Genomic DNA, 20,890 nt, shown 5'->3' on the forward strand with positions numbered 1-20,890 from the left:
AAATGTTAACCTTATTATGTGGCTCCAATTGGAGTTGAGGAAAGTCCAAATGGTCTTCATTCAGGCATGAGACCTATTGCTCTATCATTCAGGCATACAAACTGAACACACTCAAGTAGTATTATGGGCTAAAAAAAAAATTTTTTTGTGTGTGTGTGTATAGACACACATACATACACATACTATTATGTATTGTTGACGTAGATATATATACATATAAATATATTCTCTGTGTATGTGCATACTATTATGTGACACCGGTAATCTCATTATGGGGCTCACTGCTATATTTTTTGACAGAATATGTAAATTGGGCATGCCAACTCAACACGCCAAAGTGGTATGACTGGCATAAAAAATAGATTCTCTGTGTATATGCATACCTATGCACACAAATACGTATATATACATACGTACTATTATGTATCATTGAAGGATATACATACATACATATATATATATATATCCTTATAAATAGATTTTCCGCTTAAACAAGGGCTATGTTAGAGAGAGAGAAAAAAAAAACCTATTTTTTCAAAGTACTTTATGAATATAAACCAAATATTATTTGGCTTGAAGAGAGAATTTGATAAAAATTTAAATAGAGGAATTAAGAAATGTTGGTATATTTATAATTTTATTAACAATATGGACAAATTGGACAATTAACAATTATTTTTTTATGTGCTAGAAGGGTATAGTGGTAATTGTATATTAAAATTACTATTTTCGTTAAAAATAATTGTTTCTGTTAGTGAATGGGGGTGTAAATGTCTTTTTGAAAAGGTTAGGGGATTTTTATTCCTTTGTCTAAAGATTGGAGGTGTATTAGTCATTTTCCCTTTAATTTAATTAACTTTTAGTTAGAAATCAAAAAAGGGCCCCACCATTTTTGCATTTGCATGCAATACCCATCCAAGAAATTACCTAGTTTTCCAATAAATATATTATGTATTGTTGATGCAGATATATATACATAAATAACTAATTTGCATTTGTATAATTTGTTGATTATACAAGTTTAAATGATTGACATGTAGAGAATTATTATTCTTATGGCATTAATAACTAATTTTATTCTTGAGTAATGGATTAAATTTATTTGGCTCGAAGAGAGAATTTGATAAAAATTTAAATAGAGGAATTGAGCAATGAGGGTATATTTATAATTTTATTAAAAATATATGGACAAATTAGATAATTAACAATTATTTTTTTCTGTGCTAGAAGGGTATAACGGTAATTATATATTAAAATTACTATTTCCATTAAAAGTAACTGTTTCCGTTAGTGAATGAGAGTGTAAATATTTTTTTCGAAATATTAGGAGGTTTTTGTTTATTTGTCTAAAGGTTGGGGGTGTGTTAGTCATTTTCCCTTTAATTTAATTAACTTTTAGTTAGAAATCAAAAAAGGGCCCACCATTTTGCATTTGCATGCAATACCCATCCAAGAAATTACATAGTTTTCCAATAAACACACACACACACACACACACATATATAAAAGACAAAAGATGGACAAGATTTTACCCCTAGAAAGAGAAAATTTCCATATTCCATTTTCACTTGTAGTTACAACCTTTACAGTCTTCTTTATATTATAAATTCAATTTTTTTAAAGAATTTAAAATTAATCTAAAGACTGCTATAATATTTTCATCACATACTAAGCCTTTAGTACCCATAACTTATATTTAAATTTAAATTTTTTGTTATTACATAGTAATTGAGTATATAAGTAATAAAATCTTGGTGGGTTATAACCGAATATAATAACATATATAAATTGCGGAAATGAAGAGAGTGAGAGAGAGAGAGAGAGATGGCCTCAAATTTCACTGTTTCTGTATATATCTATCAGAAGAAAATTTACCTGATTTCCACATCTTTTGTTTTTTGGTACAATAAGTAGCCTAAACAAGGCTAAGCAATCACTCGGCGAGGGATCGAGATCCCCAAGCCATCATACAAAAGCCAAGTAGAGACCTCGGGAGGGGGGGGGGGGGGACACAAATATGTGAACTCCCAGAGGAAGCTTGAGGGCATGAGAAGCCACAAAATCTGCCGCATTATTTGATTCTCTATAAACATGGTGCAGAGCTACTCGCCAATTACGATCCATCAGCCCCTTTGTACTACGAATCAGAGGATAACAAGCATTAACAGTGTTACAACCCTTGGCAACCATTTGAATTGCACACTCACTATCAGCTTCTATGAGAATGTTACGAATGCCAACCTCCCAAGCCAGCAACAGTCCCTGATAAATTCCCCATAACTCGGCCTTTGTCACCGAGCATACACCAATATTAATGCTGAATCCTGTCACCCACTCCCCGTTGCTATTTCGAATTAAACCGCCAGCCCCTGCAGTACCTGAGCTCCTTCGGGACCCATTGGTATTATTTCTATTATAATTTTTTTTAAAGAAATTACAATTAATCTAAAGAATGCTATAATATTTTCATTACATACTAAGCCTTTAGCACCCATAACTTCTATTAAAATTTTAATTTTTTTGTTATGTTGAGTATATAAGTAATAAAATCTCGGTGGGTTATAACCTAATATAAATAATATATATAAATTGCGGAAATGAAAAGAGAGAGGGAGAGAGAGATGGCCTCAAATTTCATTGTTTTTGCATATATCTATCAAAAGAAAATCTACTTTATTTCCACATCTTTAAGCATACATAAAGCTGGATTTAGTTGTAGTTCAATTAGAATTTACAAACCTTGTCCTCGGTCAAGATAAATAAATACTATTAGTGTTATTTTTGAATTTTTAACGAATATATAGTAAGTCTTTAATGTCATGAGTGTGTAAAAACACATTAAAACGTAATATTAATTGTTTTTCTAAACCTCACTAAAAATTCAATGAGGTTTGTTTATCCTCTATTTTCTCTTTCAGGGAGTCCAAGTTGCAAGACTGTAGTGATAATTTGGATTGATTCAAATTTATGACTATGACCATGAACGTAACTGTAAAATTTCCAGATTTAACAAAAGGTTTTAGCAAAAAATTAATTAGAATTTAATAGTGTCATTTATTTAAAACAACTAAGGAAAAAAACATTAATAATTTAATTACAAAAAGTCGCTTTGGTTCAAAATTTTGGACACATGCTTCCTCCACAGTCTTGGCTTCGAACCAGCTTCCCAAGTTTCAAACCTCCTCGCCCTATCAAAAACGACTAAAATTGTGGTTGGAAACTTGGTCCTGAAGTTACTTAATCACCCTTTTAATTTACAGTAAAAAAAAAATTATAAGCAGAAAATATAAATTTTTAGCTTAAATTGGCATGATGAAAGAGCTCAAGCTCTCAAGAATCCTTAAAAAATTACCAATAATAATTAAATTTCACTAGGTTTTTTTCGAAGAATTTGTTTGATTTTTCATTACTAATGTTATGTGACTGAACTGAAGTTGGGCAATTTTCATTATTACATTGACTCTCAATTATGGTTAAGAAAATAGCATTTACCAATAATTAATAAAACACGAGACCCTGAAATTTTGTTCACACACAAAGCATACAAACAATTGAAGAAGGGTGATAAAGTAATAACAACAAACGCTAATAAATCATTAAAATTAAGACAACGTTGTTGTAGCCTTAATTCTCTTTGCTTTGTCCCACTAATAGTGCCCCTTCAGTCGTATCTGGACTGTATGATCTTCTTCAAAGCATCCGGTGCCCACCAAACGGTCCTGATTTATATAATAACTAGGAAATAGAACCGCGCTTTGCGCGGCTTTGAAAAAAGAATTTAGTATTATTCCTTTTTTCTTATTCTACTTTTAACGATTTATTCTATTCGATTAAGAGGCAAGACTTCAAAAAAAAAACATGAAAAAAATAAAGCAAAGCTAAAACCCAAAAGTCTTTTTTAATTATTTAAATTTGCATTTGTTAAATTAACACCACGGAAATAGAAGTGCCATAAATGCACCTTGTCTAAGCCAAAGCCTTGGAAACCTGAGGCTGATATATCACCGCGAGGCCACCTAGAGAAGGAGCAGAAGATGCATCACAGTAGCCTCTTAGTATATTTCCTTCTTCGGCAGTGAATCCGAGAGAGGTGAGCATTGCAGGCCAGCAATTACGGGTGATGATATCAATAGCCCCATAAATTTAGCCCCATCTCTCTATTTAACATTTAACCACCCTTCCTTTCTTGAGAGCTTAATTTTTATTTTTTTATTTTGTTTTATTTTTTTCTTTACTCTCTCTATTGCATGGAGCTTGATTTAAGTTTTCGAGATGATTATCCTTTCATATCAAGCATATTTTCTGATAATCTCTTCAAATCAGACCTAGGAAATGGGTTCTCGTCTAGAAAATCCATCTTCTAAAGGTATATTGTTTCACAACTATCATAATAACCATGATTATGGTCTTATTAATGAGTCCACTTTTTCAAATCCTCACCATCTTAATCGATTTACCATCGAAGGATCCTCAAAAAGTCCCCCTCTCGGGATCTCAACAATGAGTTTCAATCCTCTTGAGGGCTATTCAAATGGATTTTTAGGTACTAAGGGTGCATATACCGCCACTCCGTTGGTACCGAATAGTACAAATGAGGTTTTGCATGGCCCGAAAAGAAGAGGATTTTGGGATTATTCACAAAATTTTTCGGCTCACCCCAAGCTGGAAACTCCAAATTTTTTGCCGATACTAATGAATTTTCAAGATTATGGATCATCGAGTTCAAAATTGTCCGATGAAGTCTCATGTGTAACTGGAGAAAATGCATATAATCAAGATCAAAAGAGGAACAAAAGGATACCTATGAAAAGAGAAAGGAAACTTCCAAAGAAGAACAACATAATCAAAGGGCAGTGGACTCCTCAAGAGGATAGGTAAGAGAAGAACTAAATTAAATTTCATTTTGGTCTTTTTTTCACAAATTAATCCAAAAATTTTATTTATGCTTTCTTCTATTTTTTCTCCTTAGGGTTTTTTTTTTTGGTACGTTTATTGGAGTTATTAAGAATTAGTATCATAAATCTCTTTTTGCAGAATGTTGATCCGGCTAGTTTAAGAGGGAAAAAATTGATAGTTTTTGTAATTTTCAAGTACTTGCCATTTCAACGTCAATTTTTAGATAGAGGAGGAAAAATTGATCCTGCACGGAGAGTAAGTCTATGACTGAAAAAATTAGATGAAATTTAAGAGTAAATACGATAAGCAGTATTCCAACTTGGTAGTTGCAATTTTTTTTGAAGATTTTGCAAGACACAGTTAGCTTATGATTTATGAAGCAAATGTATAATGAGAGCGATTGCCTCATGGTTTATTGAAGAAAAATTTATAAGGAGAGCTAATTTGATCTTGTTTATTGTTGGCGGCAATTGATATCAGACAGTTGTTGCTTATATCTAACGGCCAAGGTTGGAAGTCCGAATATCAAAGGTCTACAATTACGGTCAAGGTTGATCCTGCAAAATTTTACATAGATAGCTCTATTTAAAATTTATTAAAATATAATAGCTATAGAGATGACTAAGGTCCTGTTCAATATTGAGGAAGTGTAGCTATTGTAGCAAAAAATTATGACTTTAAAATAAAGCTTAATAGTATGTAATAAATAAGATTTTTAAATAATAACTTAATTTGACAAAAATAATAAATTAAGATGTTATATCTTTTTTATCATATAGGACTAGTATTATAAGTAATGGATTAAATCAACTTAACCAGTTATATTAGCTAGTATTTACCAAAGATTTTAGTACTGTGGCATTTAAATTAAAACTGCCTAATCTCAATACTAAGCATGGTCTAATTTAATTGTGTTGGAGACTAATCCCTGGCAAGTTTTATATAGATCCCTTTATTCTTAGTTTTTCAAAAATACAATCATACAAATTACCAATTTCTTCCTTCTAATTTTTTATTAATATATATATGTATGTATGTATGTATGTATGTATGTATGTATGTATGTATATATAGGCACACACACATACCCAAGCAACTTGTGGAGCTAGTGATTTCAGGACCGACTTTACAAACAACTGCTTCAGAAATTATGCCACGAATATCAAGAGATCAGCTGCTTCAGCTGGAATTAATTTTGAGGTACTTTTGTAATTTCTTTTTATTTATGTAATTTTAAAGGAAGTATTGATATTTGGTCCCAATAGTGACATATGGATTGAACTGCTACATTATTGTTCTAGTCATTAACAATTGTTCAATTAGACCTTCCAAGGTGATGGGATATGATGAGTTGTTTTTTAACTATCACAAAACTTAATATTCTTAGTTCTTATGAAAATCATAGAATACCTGACGGAAAAGAATAATATTTTTTTTATCTTATTTTACATAGATTTTACTGTTTGATCGAGTCTTGGATAGATTTTAAATACATTATATCATCTACAGTAAATTTTCTATCAAATAATATTGTTGGGATTAAGGAAAAATATTAGTTTAGTGATGTTAATAATTTACCAATAAATGAATATGTATTAATTTAGAAAGAGATTTTTTGTTTGAAGAATTTTATAGATATATGTACATATTTACTTGTAAAAGAACATAAATCGTGCTTCCTTAAGTCAATGATATCTTCTCAAATGGCTCCCACTTATAATAGTGTAGCTTTGTTAAGCAACTTGTAATTATACAATATTTCTTTTTTGCCTTTCCTTAGTTTGTGTAATCATACACATACCACTATTGTGTAAGTATTTACTTTTGAAAAATATGAATACAAAAGTATTCTCAAGTTTCACTTGATTATTTTATAATTTCTAGTCTCATATCATAATAATTTTCATATTTTTGGGCTTCATGGGTTCTCATTTGAAAGAAGTACAAAGAAAAAAGAAAATCTTTATTGATAGAAAAAGATATACTAAATGTAGTGCATGCTCTACAAAATAATTAATGACGACATGCGCTCAGTTAGGAACGAAGAGAAGCTACAAAAGCAAAAGAAAAACTTTAGATGCATATTTTTCAAAGAGTTGAATTCAAATAATAGAAATTGTAAAAAAAAAAAGTTCCTTAATTTTATGAGTTATATAATTTATTCATTATTAATTTTTGTATGAGATTAATTATGAGTTTATATTTTCAATGGGTCCTAAAGGATTCAAAAAGTCGCTATTGTCTTACGCATTTAACAAAGCTATTTATTTGCTACACTGGCTCAATTTGGAACTTGATGATTTAATTATTTATCAAGATTATTAACTTATCGGATAGTTATTTATCAATGTTTTATTTATGTTTTACGTTAATTAAAAAAAGAAATTATATAAAAGAAAAATAAACCAATTTAATGATATTCGCTGATGTGCACTATTGAGTGTATGAGCTCAGCATCCTTTTCATGATTTGCAGAAGCACAATTGGAAAAAATCAGATAACAAAAAAAAATTATTAAAATACACACACATAGACTGAAGGATTTATTAAATTATTAAAGTTAGAAATAAGTTAAAAGACAATAAAAATACAAACTTCAATATAGTACAGAACAAAATACACCGCACTGCAGTAAGTGTTTTGTTTGTATTTTAGTTTGTCCTTTATTTCAACAACTTAAAAGATCCCTTATTAGATAAAGACTATATATATATATATATATATAACGAAAATGTTGAATAGGAGCACACCCAAGGAATATGGTGACGAAACAAGGGGCTCTTAAGTGATTAATGACTCTTTTTTTGTATCTATGTATAGTTCTACTGTTGCCCCCACTCTAACAGTTAAACATATATTTTATTTTGTAATCCTTTTGAGTTCTTAGAGTAACTTAGTTATTAGAATGCCACCGGCATTCGTTCCGAGCAAAGTTCAAGCTCTCCATCAGATTCGTATGGTTAAATTAGTTACAGCTTTCCTTGTTTGTAGACAAAGCTAATTCGGAATTGTCTTTAGTTTCATGGTTTAACTTGTATCCATTTACTTCATATTGGCCTCGAGTTCACTCATGGAAATATAACCATCCCCAAATCTCTCACGTCAATCGCATGATCCTCTTATCCTTTCCCATTCTTATTTACTCAAGGTGCGCGGGGAAGCGGAAATAAAGAAAACTCAATTTGTACTCCTCTAAGTTGTGGGCTATAATGCTCAATTTGAAAAACAAATAAAGGAAAAACACACATACTCACAAATGTAATAACATGGAGATTGGTTTTCCATTTTTATAAGCCATAACATATTTATGATTTTTATTGTATTTTCTTGCAATTATGCCTTCATTAATTCGAATTGTATATTATGCTATAATACTCTTGATGCATCTTGGAATTAAGCATTCCTTCATGCTGACCTTATTAGTATTGTGGCTTTTGTGAGACATGGGCCCTCCGTCCAAATGTGAACGAATGAAACTATCGAATCAAGTAATACACAAGTTTCCACGACGCGGCATGACTTAAGCTCATAACTCTTTTGTAACATGGCTGATGAACGAGGTGTCATAGATAGCGCCATAAGGCCATGGCGTCGCGAAGCGGCAATCTCCTAGCTAGTAAAGTAGCAATAATCACGGTGATTAACTGATGCTAATTAGCTAATTTGATTGAAAGTCGTGAAGTATGGGGCACGAACGATCGACCAACGCAATGCATACGTCTTGGATGCATTAGGGACACCAAATGTGATCCATATATATGCTAGCCAGTACTATATATAGAGCAACAATGTGTGCCTCGAGTATTCGCAAATTACTAACAAATTAGTAATATACCAAAAAAGGGAGGGAAAAAAAAACAGCAACCATGGTTTTAAAATTTGAGAAAAGCTTTATCATTCCCATGTTTGTGATCATCAGTTTGGTGATCACTTGTGCATCACAAGTGGTGTCCGGCCGGTCGATGCATGAACCGTCCATCGTTGCGAAACACGAACAGTGGATGGCTCAGCATGGACGCACTTACAAGGACGAGCTAGAGAAGGCAATGCGTCTTAAGATATTCAAGCAAAACCTTGAATACATTGAGAAAGCCAACAAGGAGGGGAATCGGACGTACAAGTTGGGCACCAATGAATTTTCAGACTTAACTAACGAGGAGTTTCGTGCTTCATATACAGGATACAACAGGCCAGTACCAAGCCTAAGCCGCCAGTCATCACGGCCATCCACCTTCAAGTACCAAAACGTGACTGATGTTCCGACTAGCATCGACTGGAGGAAGAAAGGAGCTGTCACTCATATAAAGAACCAAGGCAATTGTGGTAATTAATTATTATATATATATTGATGAAGTGATGCTGCAGATTGTTTGTAGCTGTCACATCATGTACAACAAATTAACCTAGAATATTATATAATATTATTATTCGTCGTCTAACGTAACATGCAATATTATTTTGCAGGATCCTGTTGGGCATTTTCAGCTGTGGCGGCGGTGGAAGGGATCACTCAGATTACTGGTGGGAAACTGATTGAACTTTCGGAGCAGCAGTTGGTAGACTGCTCAACAGACAACAATGGATGCAGTGGGGGTCTTATGGATAAAGCCTTTGAGTATATTATAGAAAACAAGGGCCTTGCCACAGAAGCGGACTATCCGTACCAGCAAGAGCAAGGAACCTGTGACGAACAGAAAGAGAAAGCTGCTGCTGCTACAATCGGTAAATATGAAGATTTACCGAAAGGTGATGAGCATGCCTTACTCCAGGCCGTAACCAAGCAGCCAGTATCAGTCTGTGTTGATGTAATACCTGTGAATGTAAAATGGCATGAGGCGGTGAAAGAGTTTATAAGCAAAGGAATATGTTGGAAACAGAGGAAAAACACATGCACGTGCAAAACAGAGAGAGAGAAGCTGCCAACTTACCCGATCTTGACCCGCCGGATCCGACCCGACCCGCGACTTTAACCCGGACGGATTTCACGTTTCCGACCACCGTTTTGGCCGAGCTTGGTACCGATCTGAAGCTTAGAAGCCGACCGTCGTTCCCCTGCCATCCTCACTGCCGAAAACGAACCGGAACGCCGGCGATCGAAGCTTGAAACCCGCGACTGCTTCACTTTACTCCGCCGAGATTTTCGCCGGTTTTGAGTGACACCACCGGTTGGATTTTGTTCCTCATGACTCCCTCTTCCATTTCCGACCATTCATAGGCACCGAGAGTCGTCGTTTTGCTGCCGGTCGATTGTTGGAACTCACGGCTGTCGAGCTAGATTCCGGCGTCGTTGCCGCGCGTTGGAGCTCACCGCCGGTACCATTGAACTCAGCGTGATTGGCACTTTAAGATTTGAGCTTCCTGGCCAGCGTTGACCAAATTCCGGTGACCGTTGACCGGCAAGGGCATTTTGGTAATCACACTATGAGGGCAATTTTGTCATTTCTGAGCCTGTGGATATTTTAGTAATGCATAGAATTGTGAATTGGGTGTAATTACGATTTCGAGGATAATTCGGTGATTTACGATTTCGGAGCATGTTAATGATTTACGGACTCAAGGGCATTTTAGTAATTTTATCGTCACGGGAGTTGTTAATTATGGATAAATGTTCGTTTCGAGTTATTGCATATATTTAGTCGGAATTCCGATTTACGGAGAATAATTATGTCGTTTCCTTGATTTAGGAGGATCCGCGAGCGAGAACCGGTCCGCGGACGTAGACGATAACCGACTGTGAACACCGTCACTGTGAGTGGAATATACGAAACTTATTTTTAGAGTTAATTATGATAGTAAAGCATGGTTGCGGAATAAGTATTTTTAAATGTGCTGATTTAATGATTTCTCGAAATGGATTTTATTCACTTGTTGATATTATATGAAAATGTTTGGTTAATAATTTTGCGTATCGATTTTGAATAAAGTGTGATATTATTTGAAAGTTAAGAAAAGTGGATTCAAATGTGGTATGATTTAAAATGTGGTAAAGAGGTATGTGAATATGAGTACAGTGATATAGATGAGGGGTAATAAGGGAGGCCCGCCAAACTGAGGGGTAATAAGGGAGGTGCGCGCTCTGATTGTAAGGAGGCCTTTGGGGCCCGTCTGAGTACACACAGAGGCTTTGGGCCGTGTGCTTGGGCGCTTTTGTCCTTTGGGGACTAGATTATGCATGCAGAGATATGATGAGATATGATTTTCAGATTTGTGAAATCGATATGATTTGGTGATATGATTTCTATGGTTGGTAATCTGATTTAAATATTTAATGATTTATTTCTGATTTCTCACTTATGGTTTAATGAAACCGTGTTTGGATATGCTTATTTCTTTTAAAGTAAAGATCAATTTTCAAACCTACTATCCACTCACTGATCTCACTGAGTTTTAAACTCACCCCGTTTTTATTATATTTTCCCCCCCTCACCAGGAGGTTGCAGGTACACCAGACCGACCCAGCGACTGTATATATTTTGAGTCTTGGCCACGTGATGGTGCTAGAGTATATAAATGTTTTTGTTGGGACATCTTGGTCATCTTGTTCTTTTGGGGTTGTATATTATATAACTCAGTATTTTTGGTTGAGTATGTTGAGCACTGGAGTTTGTTGTATATTCATATTTGTACTTTGGGAGTGTTATATATATAAAGGAGACTCTGTCGAATTTTTCAGCAGATTCTTTACGTATAATATTATTTTTAAGTCTGTTTTGATGTAACTAGATAGACTCGCCTGGGGGGTTTCGGGGCGGGTCGTTTCAGTTGGTATCAGAGCATGGTTTTAGATTCTGTAGACTTTACTGTCTTAATCATAATAAGTTTTATCTTTATTAAAGTCAGAGTTTATCTCTTGTAGGCACCATCATGCTTCGTCGTAGTAGTAGACGTGGCCGTGGCCGTGGTCGTACTAGGCCAATAGCTGGGTTGACTTCTGGTAGTGTACCTGCGGGGGAACGTGAACCCGCGAATGAGGGGATAGTTGAATCCTCTACGCATGGAATTGCACAACAGACACCGGGGGATGCCCCGAATATTGAGCAGTCATTTGATAGGCTGGCTCAAATCATGACTACAGTTGTGCAAAATCAGACTCAAGCACATGTCGGTAATGCAAATACTATTGAGCGAGTGAGGAGTTTAGGGGCGAAGAGTTTTAATGGTTTCGGAGAACCACCTGAGGCTGAGTCATGGTTTGTTAAGTTAGAGCGTATTTTTGATGTGATGAAGTGTCCAGAAGATGATAGATTATCCTTCGCCACTTTCCTGCTCGAGGATAGAGCTTACCATTGGTGGCAGACAGTGGAGAGACGATATCAGGGACATGCTGCGATTACTTGGGTTATTTTCCGCAAGGAATTCTACGATCATTATTTTCCTGTTGTATATCAGGATATTAAACGGAGTGAATTCTTTCGGTTGGTTCAGGGATCTCTGACAGTTGAGGAGTATGAGAAGAAATTTTTAGATCTCTCTAGATTTGCTACATCTGTAGTCGGTGATGAGAGAGAGAGATGCAGACGGTTCGAGGATGGCCTCCGATTTGAGATTCGTACCACCGTGACTGCATCACGATATACTGAGTTTGGGGAGGTAGTTGAGGCAGCCAGGAGAGTAGAGCACAGTATTGCAGAGGGACGTAGATTTCATGCACTGAAGCAAAAGCGTAGCCAGAGCTGGGCAGAGGGTGACTCTAGTAGTAGGCCGCCCAAGAGAGGGGGTATTCCTACGAGTTATTCTGATAGTATGCAAAGGAGTCAGGGTACAGGCTTCAGAGGGGACTCGAGACAAGCTGTTAGTCATAGTTCTGTACAACCATTGGTAGGGAGTAATACCAGGACTCAGGGACAGTACGACCGCAGTAGCGGGGGATATCGTGATGATCGTTCTAGGAGTTTCCAGCTAACTTCTTGCCCTTCATGTGGCAGGAATCATCAGGGCCAATGTCGTGTTGGAGACAGAGTTTGTTATTTATGTGGTCAGCCTGGACACATCAGGAGATTTTGCCCTACTTTATCTCAGGGTGATAGCTCTACAGGAGGGACAGCCTCACGGTACCGGCCTTACTCTAGCCAGATTCAGGGTCAGAGAGGAGTGCAGACAGGAGGTTCTACATCTACCTTTAGGGGTCAGACGACTGCTTCAGGTCAGAGAGGTCAGTCTGGTCGACCTCATACTCAGGCTCGAGTTTTTGCTTTGACGCAGCAGGAGGCACGTGCTGCACCCGAAGTTATTATGGGTATATTATCTATCCTTGGCCGCGAGGCTCATATTCTTATTGATCCTGGATCCACACACTCTTTTGTTTCTCGTACTTTTGCTATGCATATAGGGCGAGAGCCCGAACTGCTAGATTGTGAATTAGTGGTTCGTACACCTACCGGAGAGTCAGTACTTGCTCAGAGTGTGTATCGAGATTGTATGATTGGAATGGGTGAACATGAATTTGAGGCGAATTTGATTTCCTTAGAGATTTATGACTTTGATGCTATTTTGGGTATGGATTGGCTTGAATCTCATTATGCTACGGTGGATTGTTTCAAAAAGGATGTTGTGTTTAAAAAGCCAGGGAAAGCTGAGGTGAAATTTTGTGGGGAGCGCAGAGTTCTACCCTCATGTGTTATATCTGCTATTAGTGCAAGACGGTTGTTAAGAAAAGGATGCTCAGCTTATTTAGCTCATGTGATAGATACAGAAGCTCGAGAATTGAGATTGGAGGATATTACAGTAGTTAAAGAATTTCCAGATGTTTTTCCAAATGAACTTCCTGGAATGCCACCTAACAGAGAAGTTGAGTTTTCTATTGACTTAGTCCCTGGAACATCTCCAATATCTATGGCACCGTACCGAATGGCTCCAGCAGAATTGAAGGAACTGAAGGTTCAATTGCAAGAGTTGGTAGAGAAAGGGTTTATTAGACCTAGTGTGTCCCCGTGGGGAGCTCCAGTCTTATTTGTTAAGAAAAAGGATGGGACTTTTAGACTCTGCATCGACTATAGGCAGTTGAATAAAGTTACGGTACGCAATAAGTATCCACTTCCGCGTATTGATGACTTGTTTGATCAACTCCAAGGGGCAAAAGTATTTTCTAAGATTGATTTGCGCTCGGGTTACCATCAGCTTAGAATTAAAGATGTTGACGTTCCTACAACAGCATTCAGAACCCGTTATGGGCACTATGACTTCTTAGTGATGCCATTTGGATTGACAAATGCCCCAGCTGCTTTTATGGACCTGATGAACAGGGTATTTAGCCTATACCTAGATCGGTTTGTGATTGTATTCATTGATGATATTTTGGTGTATTCCCGAAACGAGAAGGAGCATGCAGAGCATTTGTGGACTGTTTTACAGACTTTGAGACAGAAGCAGTTGTATGCCAAGTTCAGCAAATGTGAGTTTTGGTTGGACAGAGTCGTATTTTTGGGCCATGTGATATCAGCTGAAGGTATTTATGTTGATCCTCAAAAGATTGAAGCAGTTGTGAAATGGGAACGGCCTACAAATGTCACAGAGGTTCGGAGTTTTCTTGGGTTAGCTGGTTATTATCGTAGATTTGTGGAAGGATTCTCCAAGATTGCTATTCCTATGACACGATTAACCAGAAAGAATGCTAAGTTCCAGTGGGATGATGACTGTGAAAAAAGTTTTCAAGAACTTAAGACATGTTTGACCTCAGCACCAGTTCTTACACTTCCATCTGGTAATGAAGGATTTATGGTTTACAGTGATGCCTCTAGGCAGGGATTGGGTTGTGTATTGATGCAGCATGGGAAAGTGGTGGCTTATGCCTCTAGACAACTTAAGAAGCATGAACAAAACTATCCAACACATGATTTAGAACTAGCAGCAGTGGTGTTTGCACTCAAGATATGGCGGCATTACTTATATGGAGCAACATGTCAGATTTTTACCGATCATAAGAGCTTGAAGTATTTGTTTACTCAGAAGGAGTTGAATTTGAGACAGAGGAGATGGATCGAACTGATTAAGGACTACGATTGCACTATCGATTATCATCCAGGCAAAGCAAATGTGGTGGCTGATGCACTAAGTAGAAAGTCTTCCAGCTCTATCACTCACTTGCGAGTGAAATATGTACCTCTGTTGATCGAGTTGAGATCTTTGGAAGTCGAGTTGAATACTGACAATCGTGGAGCTTTGATAGCTAACTTCCGCGTTAGGCCGACTTTGATTGACAAAGTTCACCATATGCAAGCTCAGGACCCACAGTTAATGAAGTTAAAAGAGGATGTGCAGAAAAGTTTACGAACCGATTTTATGGTGAGAGAGGATGGAGTTGTATTCATGGGTAATAGACTCTGTGTACCTGATATTAAAGATTTGAAAAAAGAGATTATGGAAGAAGCTCACTGTTCAGCCTATGCGATGCATCCTGGTAGTACGAAGATGTACCGTACCTTGAGAGATCATTATTGGTGGCAGGGCATGAAGAGAGAGATAGTAGAATTTGTTTCTCGATGTTTGGTCTGTCAACAGATTAAAGCTGAACACCAGAGGCCTGCAGGGTGCTCTCAGCCGCTTCCTATTCCAGAGTGGAAGTGGGAGCACATCACTATGGATTTTGTGGCGGGACTTCCACATACTCAGAAAGGACATGATGGTGTTTGGGTGGTTGTAGATCGACTTACAAAATCTGCTCATTTCTTACATTTCAAGACCACTTATTCGATGGACAAGTTGGGAAGTATTTATGTGGCTGAAATAGTTCGACTTCACGGAGTACCTGTGTCCATAGTCTCAGATAGAGATTCCCGGTTTACTTCTAAATTCTGGACTAGCTTGCAAAATGCTTTAGGCACCAAGTTGAACTTCAGTACAGCTTTTCATCCACAGACTGATGGACAGTCAGAGCGAACTATTCAAACTCTAGAGGATATGTTGCGAGCTTGTGTTATGGAATTTAAAGGAAATTGGGACAATTATTTACCTCTGATGGAGTTTGCTTACAACAACAGTTATCAAGCTAGTATTGAGATGGCACCATATGAGGCTTTGTATGGTAGAAAATGCAGGACTCCAGTATGTTGGGATGAGGTTGGTGAGCGGAGGTTATTCGGTCCAGAACTAGTCCAGGATACGAACGAGAAGATACAATTGATTCGGGATAGATTAAAGGTGGCTCAAGATAGACAGAAAAGTTATGCAGACAAACGTAGGCGGGAACTTGAATTCGAAGTTGGTGATAGAGTTTTCATACGGATATCTCCTTGGAAAGGGGTGCTTCGATTTGGGAAACGTGGGAAGTTAAGTCCACGTTATATTGGGCCGTATGAGATCGTGGAGCGTATTGGTCCGTTGGCATACCGATTAGCTCTACCACCCGAGTTATCCAGAATCCACGATGTGTTTCATGTTTCGATGCTCCGGAAGTACATATATGATCCGAGTCATGTGTTGTCGAAGCAACCAATTCAGTTGAAGGAAGATTTGACTTACGAAGAGGAACCGGTGGAGATACTGGAAGAGAAACACCAAGTTCTACGTTCTAAGACCATCCCTCTAGTAAAAGTGCGATGGAGGAATCATACAAAGGAAGAGGCTACCTGGGAGCGCGAGGACTTAGTGCGAGCTCAATATCCCTATCTTTTCTTATCAGGTACGTAAATTTCGAGGACGAAATTTTTATAAGGGGGGAGGATTGTAATACCTGTGAATGTAAAATGGCATGAGGCGGTGAAAGAGTTTATAAGCAAAGGAATATGTTGGAAACAGAGGAAAAACACATGCACGTGCAAAACAGAGAGAGAGAAGCTGCCAACTTACCCGATCTTGACCCGCCGGATCCGACCCGACCCGCGACTTTAACCCGGACGGATTTCACGTTTCCGACCACCGTTTTGGCCGAGCTTGGTACCGATCTGAAGCTTAGAAGCCGACCGTCGTTCCCCTGCCATCCTCACTGCCGAAAACGAACCGGAACGCCGGCGATCGAAGCTTGAAACCCGCGACTGCTTCACTTTACTCCGCCGAGATTTTCGCCGGTTTTGAGTGACACCACCGGTTGGATTTTGTTCCTCATGACTCCCTCTTCCATTTCCGACCATTCATAGGCACCGAGAGTCGTCGTTTTGCTGCCGGTCGATTGTTGGAACTCACGGCTGTCGAGCTAGATTCCGGCGTCGTTGCCGCGCGTTGGAGCTCACCGCCGGTACCATTGAACTCAGCGTGATTGGCACTTTAAGATTTGAGCTTCCTGGCCAGCGTTGACCAAATTCCGGTGACCGTTGACCGGCAAGGGCATTTTGGTAATTTCACACTATGAGGGCAATTTTGTCATTTCTGAGCCTGTGGATATTTTAGTAATGCATAGAATTGTGAATTGGGTGTAATTACGATTTCGAGGATAATTCGGTGATTTACGATTTCGGAGCATGTTAATGATTTACGGACTCAAGGGCATTTTAGTAATTTTATCGTCACGGGAGTTGTTAATTATGGATAAATGTTCGTTTCGAGTTATTGCATATATTTAGTCGGAATTCCGATTTACGGAGAATAATTATGTCGTTTCCTTGATTTAGGAGGATCCGCGAGCGAGAACCGGTCCGCGGACGTAGACGATAACCGACTGTGAACACCGTCACTGTGAGTGGAATATACGAAACTTATTTTTAGAGTTAATTATGATAGTAAAGCATGGTTGCGGAATAAGTATTTTTAAATGTGCTGATTTAATGATTTCTCGAAATGGATTTTATTCACTTGTTGATATTATATGAAAATGTTTGGTTAATAATTTTGCGTATCGATTTTGAATAAAGTGTGATATTATTTGAAAGTTAAGAAAAGTGGATTCAAATGTGGTATGATTTAAAATGTGGTAAAGAGGTATGTGAATATGAGTACAGTGATATAGATGAGGGGTAATAAGGGAGGCCCGCCAAACTGAGGGGTAATAAGGGAGGTGCGCGCTCTGATTGTAAGGAGGCCTTTGGGGCCCGTCTGAGTACACACAGAGGCTTTGGGCCGTGTGCTTGGGCGCTTTTGTCCTTTGGGGACTAGATTATGCATGCAGAGATATGATGAGATATGATTTTCAGATTTGTGAAATCGATATGATTTGGTGATATGATTTCTATGGTTGGTAATCTGATTTAAATATTTAATGATTTATTTCTGATTTCTCACTTATGGTTTAATGAAACCGTGTTTGGATATGCTTATTTCTTTTAAAGTAAAGATCAATTTTCAAACCTACTATCCACTCACTGATCTCACTGAGTTTTAAACTCACCCCGTTTTTATTATATTTTCCCCCCCTCACCAGGAGGTTGCAGGTACACCAGACCGACCCAGCGACTGTATATATTTTGAGTCTTGGCCACGTGATGGTGCTAGAGTATATAAATGTTTTTGTTGGGACATCTTGGTCATCTTGTTCTTTTGGGGTTGTATATTATATAACTCAGTATTTTTGGTTGAGTATGTTGAGCACTGGAGTTTGTTGTATATTCATATTTGTACTTTGGGAGTGTTATATATATAAAGGAGACTCTGTCGAATTTTTCAGCAGATTCTTTACGTATAATATTATTTTTAAGTCTGTTTTGATGTAACTAGATAGACTCGCCTGGGGGGTTTCGGGGCGGGTCGTTTCAGTTGAAGCGAGCGGACAAGCCTTCCGTTTTTACGAAAGAGGTGTGCTTAACGCAGAATGCGGGAATAACTGTGATCATGGTGTCGCTGTTGTTGGGTTTGGAACTGCTGAAGAAGAAGATGGAGCCAATTACTGGTTAATTAAGAATTCGTGGGGGGAGACTTGGGGTGAGTCCGGCTACATAAGGATTCTCAGAGATGAAGGTCTCTGTGGCATTGCCACTGAGGCTTCCTATCCAGTTGCAATGTGACTTCTATAATTTTATTAGCCTCCTCTTCATAGCAGTATCAATGAGGTTGTGCTATCCTACATTTGGAAATAATTTAATCTTGTTGGAGTCTTAAATAGTTTTGGAGTATTGATGATATCTTCATCAACTTCAAACCCGCTGATGTATTAGCTAGCCACTGAAAGCTGATATTTATCTATTGTGCGGTTAATTTTCTATATTTCTTAATGTTTGTAATGGAATTAATGCCAGTATACTTGGTGTCTTCTATAATTAATGTTAAATCTCTTGTTTAAATATAATCTTGATCTTCGCCACAATTACTTTATTACAATTTAAGCAATAAATTAATTATATTACTTATTTATCAAATTCCTATTGGTAAATTTAAAGGTTTTCTTTTAAACAAAAGTATTTTTGGAGAAAATTGAGCAAAATGCCGGCTCCAATTGTTAATTTGGAGAAATTAATTGGAACCCGCTCGTGTTTTAAAACACATTCACACTCCTCACGGCATGTATTGACCGTGAAGCTTAAGTACTGTTTTGAGAATATGAATGAAGTAAAATAACATATATGCATATCCTCGATGAGCAACAACTTCATTTTCTTCTGAGCATTTATTCTTCTCATATGCATCACTCTCAATTTAGTGAATGTTATAATGATGGAAATGAGTTTCGCTACAAGATCAAAAGAGAAATTTTGTAGTATACAAATGGCTCAAATTAAGTTAAATTTCATGGTAACCATAAAAGATTTTAGTTATTAGAACCAAAGAGAAAATTCATAGTTACGCATACCACTCGAATTAGGTTGATGTATATTTTGCAACTCAATCGATAAAAGCTTGTGACATTAGAGTAGATTTTTTACATCAGTTTTGATAATGTTTATACAAGTACCGTTAATAAATATTTCTTCTCTTTGCGGAGGTTCACTTAAAAAAAATGAGAGGTTTTATATTACTATATGTTTATGCCATTGTCAATGTTTATTTTATTTTATTATTTGTGACTGTAAATATTACTATATGTTTATGCCATTGTCAATGTTTATTTTATTTTATTATTTGTGACTGTAAATCTCACACACATAAAATTAACATGCAAATTATTTTATTTCATTCATATTCCAAAGTTTTATGACCACTAAGGGTAAATTTTGTGAATCATATATCTATTAGATAAGAAATTCTAGAATTTCTCCTATTAGATTATGTGACACCGCTGATCCCACTATGAGACCTATTACTCTATCATTCAGGCATACAAACTGAACACACTCAAGTAGCATTATGAGCTCAAAAAAAAAAAATATTATGTGTGTGTGTGTGTGTTTGTGTAGACACACATACAGACACATACTATTTTGTATCGTTTACGTAGATACGTATACATATAAATATGTTCTCTGTGTATGTGCATACTATTATGTGACACCGGCAATCTCACTATGGGACTCACTGCTATATTTTTTGACAGAATATGTAAATTGGGCATGCCAACTCAACGCGCCAAAGTGGTATGACTGGCATAAAAAATAGATTCTCTGTGTATATGCATACCTGTGCACACAAATACGTATATAAACATACATATGATTATGTATCATTGAAGGATATATATATCCATATAAATAGATTTTCGGCTAGAACAAGGGCTATGTTAGAGAGAGAGAGAACCCTATTTTTTAAGGTACTTCACGAATATCAACCAAATATTAATATTTCTTAATTATGCTGTAAATTTGAGATTTGAAATTATATCTCTTGTACCACTTTAAACAAATTTACAATTAAACCAACTACCATCCATAATCCATTCTAAACTATAACCATGCATGATTCTTAAGAGAATGTTTACTCATTAAAATTTTTAATACTAATAACTTTTTTTCCTTCAAAATTTCATATACTACTTTGAAGTCCATGATTATTTCTTTCTGTCTTTTTCCCAAACTTTTCATTTATTGGCTTATTGCAATCTTTATCATTTAGTTGGTTATGGTTATCCTCTTTGAAGTCATTAGTTTTCTAAAATCGGTATAAAATTATTGATAAAATAGAAAGCAAATGAAAGCCATTTCCATCTAGCTAGGCGTGCAATAAGAAAAATGTTAACCTTATTATGTGGCTCCAATTGGAG

General features: G+C 36.7%; 2 protein-coding genes across 2 annotated transcripts; both read left to right on the forward strand.

Annotated features, from left to right (window-relative positions):
* Positions 1 to 8,490: 8,490 nt before the first annotated feature.
* Positions 8,491 to 11,568, forward strand: LOC127900232 (senescence-specific cysteine protease SAG12-like). The gene is made up of 4 exons (XM_052434680.1): positions 8,491 to 9,219; positions 9,361 to 10,306; positions 10,581 to 10,644; positions 11,327 to 11,568. The coding sequence occupies exons 1-2, from the start codon at positions 8,763 to 8,765 to the stop codon at positions 9,864 to 9,866; spliced, it is 963 nt and encodes a 320-aa protein (XP_052290640.1). The 5' UTR covers positions 8,491 to 8,762; the 3' UTR covers positions 9,867 to 10,306; positions 10,581 to 10,644; positions 11,327 to 11,568.
* Positions 11,569 to 17,773: 6,205 nt separating this feature from the next.
* Positions 17,774 to 18,764, forward strand: LOC127900252 (cysteine proteinase EP-B 2-like). Its single transcript, XM_052434853.1, has 2 exons — positions 17,774 to 17,780; positions 18,478 to 18,764. The coding sequence occupies exons 1-2, from the start codon at positions 17,774 to 17,776 to the stop codon at positions 18,762 to 18,764; spliced, it is 294 nt and encodes a 97-aa protein (XP_052290813.1).
* Positions 18,765 to 20,890: the final 2,126 nt, after the last annotated feature.

Source organism: Citrus sinensis, chromosome 2 (assembly GCF_022201045.2).
Source record: "Citrus sinensis cultivar Valencia sweet orange chromosome 2, DVS_A1.0, whole genome shotgun sequence".
Taxonomy (NCBI): domain Eukaryota; kingdom Viridiplantae; phylum Streptophyta; class Magnoliopsida; order Sapindales; family Rutaceae; genus Citrus; species Citrus sinensis.

Bases quoted from the DNA above. Each gene is read 5' to 3' on its own strand.
- LOC127900232 (XM_052434680.1), top strand. From the start codon at position 8,763: ATGGTTTTAAAATTTGAGAAAAGCTTTATCATTCCCATGTTTGTGATC. The intron at 9,220-9,360 runs GTAATTAATTAT...ATTATTTTGCAG, and splicing joins AAAGAACCAAGGCAATTGTG to GATCCTGTTGGGCATTTTCA.